The sequence below is a fragment of the Arachis duranensis genome, chromosome 4 (assembly GCF_000817695.3).
Source record: "Arachis duranensis cultivar V14167 chromosome 4, aradu.V14167.gnm2.J7QH, whole genome shotgun sequence".
In the NCBI taxonomy this organism is placed as follows: domain Eukaryota; kingdom Viridiplantae; phylum Streptophyta; class Magnoliopsida; order Fabales; family Fabaceae; genus Arachis; species Arachis duranensis.
The window spans coordinates 16,779,721-16,785,210 of NC_029775.3; the positions used below are offsets into that span (position 1 = coordinate 16,779,721).

A 5,490-nucleotide genomic window follows, 5' to 3' on the forward strand; every position below is an offset into this window, starting at 1 on the left:
TTGGTATGTTGTCAGGTCGGCGTCCCATAGTCCTAATGCGTCGAAGACGTTGCGAAACATAATGTTCGAGTTTTTCGCTGTGTCTATAAGAATCCGTTTGACGAGGCCGGTTCCCACCCGGGCCGTAATGACCACGGGGGGCTTTCCAGGATCTCGTCGAACCATTGGTCTTCAGGTCCAAAAGAAATGGACGGCGCCCTTTTGGAGCTTTGTGAGGGTGAGGAGGAGATCGCCAGGTTTTTGGTGTCTTTTCTGTGCGCTGATCTTGATCTTGGGGCTGCGTTCCTCGCGGTCACTACATTCACTATGGTAAGACCGTGGTCCTCGTCCCTTGGCTCTTGCCGTCGCTTCGCCGTTTAGGACTTGTCTTCCCCATCTTGGTCGTGACCCCGTCTCCTCGGTTCCCTGATGAGGTGAGAGAATTTAGCTAGTTTCCCATCCCTAATTGCTTGTTTCAGCGCATCTTTTAGGTCGAAATAGTCCTGCATTTTGTGTCCGTAGCCCTTATGGTAATCGAGTAAAGGCTCTTGTTACCGCCAGTCTGATCCTTCAGTGGACGGGGCTTCGACAAGATTCCCTTCTCAGCTATCTGTTGGTAGACTTCTATGATGGGGAGAGTGAGGGGAGTGTAGTTGGTGAACTTCCCCACACGAGGAAACGGTCTAGGTGTTCTGCTTGGGCCGCCGTCTCTGGCATGCTCCTTCTGTCTTTCTCCGTTGCCATGTTGCCTGGGCTGAGTATAGGAGGTCTGCCGCTTGTTGGCAGCCACCACTTGGCTGACTTTCTCATCATTAATGTATTCGCGGGCTACCGTTTGGATCTTTTGCATCGTCCAGACCGGCTTCGTGGTGAGATGCTTTCTGAAGTCCTCGTTAAGAAGTCCATTTGTCAGGCAGAGACTCGCCACCGAATCTGTTAACCCCTCAATTTTCAAGCATTCATCATTGAAGCGATCTAGGTACTTTCTGGTCGTCTCGTCGGCTTTCTGAGTGACGCCGAGCAGATTGATCGGGTGTTTAGCCTTCGCGATTCTGGTGGTGAATTGGGCTAAGAAGGCACGGCTGATGTCCGTGAAACTGGCCACGGAGCCCTGCGGGAGGCTATTGAACCATTGTATCGCAGGGCCTGCCAGGGTGACCGGGAAGACGCAGCACCTTACTTCGTCTCCCACTCCCTCCAGGTTCATTCGGGCCTCAAAAGCCGTGAGGTGCTCCTACGGGTCTTGTGTCCCATCATACCTCATGTCCGTTGGTTTGTCAAAGTGCTTTGGCAACTGGACCTCGAGGATAGAACAGTGGAATGAGGTGGCGCCCATGATGACGGGTCGCCGTGTTCCCCCAGACCTCTCTTCTCTGTTTTCTCGGTCTCGTCTCATGACGCCCGCCCGTTTGCCCTGGGCGTAAATGATTGTGTCGTTTCGCCTCTTGGGATGTTCAATATTCTCCCGGCTACTCTCTGATTCTGATCTCGGGATGGAAGTACATCAGGAGCGGCTACTTCGGTGGGAGGTTCTTCCCCGACTCTCGGGAGACTGAGAGTAGTCGGGGTCGGAGGACTGCTGACGATGCTCCTAATTTGCTAGTTGGCGCTCCAAGTTCTGCACCCTGTGGCGCAGCTCCTGCATTATCCTGGCGCTGTCGCTACCAGTTTTCCTGAAGGGGCGCCTTTCTTGAGCTCTCGACTGCGACTCAGTTCGTCGTGGAGGGGATCTTAACCGCTCGCGGGGGGAGGCAACGGAGGCCGCCCCCTCGGGGCCCGCCGCGTGGCCGTGGTCTCCTGGACCTTGCACGATCTCCATTCAGAGTTTCCACAGACGGCGCCAATGTTCGGTGTGTCGGGTACCGGACAGTTTGGAGTGGTCCTCGTGTGGATAGGCGGGGCGTGGTCTGGAAATGGATCGCGAGGGCGAGACGGGGGAACCGACGTTCCGAGCTCTCAATGATGAGGGGGGTGTCACCTGCAATGACACTCCGACGCTCAAGTTAGTCGAATGTGTAGGTGAAACGGACGGTAAGGTAGTGTGTGACGTACCTTGGAGGAAGGGCAGGACCTTCCCCATATATACCATGTCAGAGGTGGGCCCATCAAGGACAGGCCCACCTTCCTTGATGCCTCCTTTCCACAGCTGTAGTGCAGCTGTCAGGAACGCATGTCCGGGTCGGCGATCGAGCATCTCATCCCTAAACGCCCGGGTCGGGTGGTACTCGGGTTGGCCCGAACTACTGGTGGTTTGGGCCAGGCCGTAACACCACTAAACCATGAGTTTTTGTTGGTATATATTGTGTCAAGTCTGTAATAGGACTATATATTTATTACTTGTCAAGAATTGTGATTCTTTGTATTAAGCTACGGGTATTTGAATATAAAGCTTGCTTAGAGTCATTAGTATGCTGAATAATTAGTATAAGGATCCTCTGTGTTCTTGAAGAATTTGAGCCTTTTAATAGGATAATTGATGCTATAAGTTGAATTTGATGCTGAACATATCATAAATGTAGTTGTTGCTGGAAGTAGAATTTGTTGTTGGATAATTGAGTTGAGTTGAATTTGTTATTGAACCTTGTTGTTGTGTTGCTTAAAAAATGCTAAATCTTTTATTGCTGTATCTTAAGGGATAAGAGATAAAAGAGTTGGTCAGTAACAAAATCCGTTTGGTATAGTTTTAGGGTTTGTTATTCTGATTTGTGATCTTTCTCTCTTTCCAACTTTGTTATAAATAAAGTTCTTACTTCCCTCTCAGAAGTGTGTAGAATTGATTCATTAATGGAAGAATAAGATGAAGTTAATTTAGTTCACTAGTTTTTTAAAGCTCTTTCTTCAAACTCTTCATTCTCTCTTTCTTTGTAAAGACTTACATTTTAAATTTTAATAAATAATTTTAATTTTATTTATATAATTTTATAATTTTTAAATTATGACCAGGTCAATCGGGTGAATCAGTGACCCATCGGTCGAACCAGTGACCCAGTAATCCGATCATATAACTGGGTTGATTGCCGGTTCGATTTTGATAACTATGCTTGAAATTGAATGTTGTACACTAAAATAGTCCCTTCACTAGTTTTTTCTATTTATTTTTTAAATTCAAAATTTTCAATATCTTTGGAGGTATTAATTTCAATTTTACTTTTTCACATGTCATTTAAATATAAGTATTTTTGATAATTATTTTAAGATTTTTGTTTTAATCATACAATTTTTTTCATAATAATTTAATATTGGCAACGTGGACTAACTTTTGATGTAATAAGAGAAGAAAATTACACACTCACTTTAGATAAGATCATCAACTCAGAGTCTCAGATGACTAAATTATCGTTTCTCTTTATAAATATCTCAACAAATTCAGGTATTTCTCAATCCAACTCTTGCTAACTTAGGTATCGAATTTTTTTGTAAGCACTCCCAATTGTCATTTTGGAGCTAGCTGATATGAAGACACTTCACGCACTCTTACTTTTTTTTCGACCTCTTTTATCTAGTCTATTTTCACACAACTATTTTTAGGTATGACTTGTAACACTAATTATGTTATTCGATTAAAGAATTATATGACTAATTAAAAAAACATATTTTTAAGTCTAGAAAACATCCATTTTATAGGAACGAAAAAATGTGTATTTTAATTTTTAATTTTTTTTTGTTAAAAACACGTGTNTATTGTAAAAAAATTATATAATTAAAACTAAAATCTTAAAATTATTTTATAAAATCACTTGTTTTTAAACAACATGTGAAAAAACAAAATTAAAATTAGTACATCCAATTATCTAAAGACATTGAATTTTAGAATTTACAAAAAAATAAAAAATAAAAAAATGGGTGAAGAGACTAATTTAGTATACGATGTTCAATAGTTTCTAAAACTAAAATGAGTTATTTAATGCAAAATAAATGATCAATTTGGTGCATATCTATAATAATGATATAGTAGATAACACGTGGACAAATGATATTGTGACATATGATACAACTGTTTACGTTAGTATGTTTAGTATGTCGCGTGTCATTAATTGATCCATCATCATACTATTACACGTATCTAAATTATGAAATGATCGTGTCACTAACGATTAATGTCAACATGCCATTAATAAAAGATAAGAAACTAATATAGTAAATTTTTTACCAATTTTTAAAATATAATTAATGTAATTAAAATCTCAAAAACGATTTAGTGCAACGGTGTCAATTTTGAGATTACTTTAAAACTTAAGTGGTGGTCCACCCATGAGTAGCATTACCATTTTAATGTAAAGTTGTAATTGTAATAATCAATTACTAATTAACTATTAAGTTTATAGCTAAGCTAGGTAGGAGTAGAAAATGGTACAGTTATCTCGCTATTACTTGATTGTGAAGCAATAATGGGACTTTAACATCAGTCGATTTCATACATATAGGGAAGTATACAAATTGAAATCAGCAAGAAGATTGTATGTGTTGGTGAAAGAGTGAGTTGATATAATTCATGCATTAACGATGATATTCATTCTTGTCCTCTTATTAAGGAGGCTTAACTAATAATTCACAAACTCGTTTTGGTACATCACTAAAGATAAGGTCAAGTTGATTATACATTACTATACATATGATGATATGAATAAACGCCAACACACCTTGTTGTGGTTATTATATGATTATGATGGTGCATGTCTATGCTTTTGTCTATTAGTCTTTTGGATGTTTGTTTCAAAGTCAAGACCACCTTTAATATTAAGCATCTAATAATTATTATTATTATATCATCATCTGATCTGTTACAAATTATATATAGTTGTTTTCCTATGAATGGATACAAAGCATTATTGCTCCTGCATAATAGTAAGTAATATTTTGCTCCAAAATTTTTGGTCATTTCAAATCTTTCTTATCTTGCATTCTTTTGATTTAAAAATTTATTGAACAGAATTATAATTAAAGGTAAAAGAAAAAGGGTGTCATCAACCGTCCATGAAGAAAACTGAAATACTGAATAGAGAATACTAATCCGTATATACGGTATATTCTTGTAATTTTAATACAATTCTCAGAGTAAATAGTTAAAAGTTCTTTAATAAATTCATTTGTTGAATCAAATTAATCTACTAAATTTTTATCCAAATAAATTATTTTTTAAAAATTCTTTTAACATCAATCAATTTTGTTTCTACTTAATTTTGGACTTGTGACTTTGTTATTTTCACCAATTTGTGAGTTTTTTTATTTGTATTTGCAGAAGTTTTAAAAATTAACACAAAAGTTTTTAAGAATTATGACCGGTATAGTATTTTGTTAGTGAGAGTTTGCAATCACTATAACCTAAAAAATACACCCTAGTAAACTAAAATAATAGAATGTGAATATATAAAAAATTACCTAAGAATAAACGTGATTAACATTAATAAATAATTTAATTCAACCAACATCCAAATAAATATAAGAGATTAATTTAATCATTTACTCGTAATCTCACTTAAACACTCAACTTCTCATTTTACATCATTAAAC

General features: G+C 38.3%; 1 protein-coding gene across 1 annotated transcript; it reads right to left on the minus strand.

Annotated features, from left to right (window-relative positions):
- Positions 1–466: 466 nt before the first annotated feature.
- On the minus strand, positions 467–1,186 carry LOC107483569 (uncharacterized). Its single transcript, XM_016104187.1, has one exon. The coding sequence runs from the start codon at positions 1,184–1,186 to the stop codon at positions 467–469; it is 720 nt and encodes a 239-aa protein (XP_015959673.1).
- Between the last annotated feature and the right edge of the window lie 4,304 nt (positions 1,187–5,490).

What these genes read in the sequence shown, in the direction of transcription:
- LOC107483569 (XM_016104187.1), bottom strand. Translation starts at nt 1,186, where the DNA reads ATGAACCTGGAGGGAGTGGGAGACGAAGTAAGGTGCTGCGTCTTCCCG.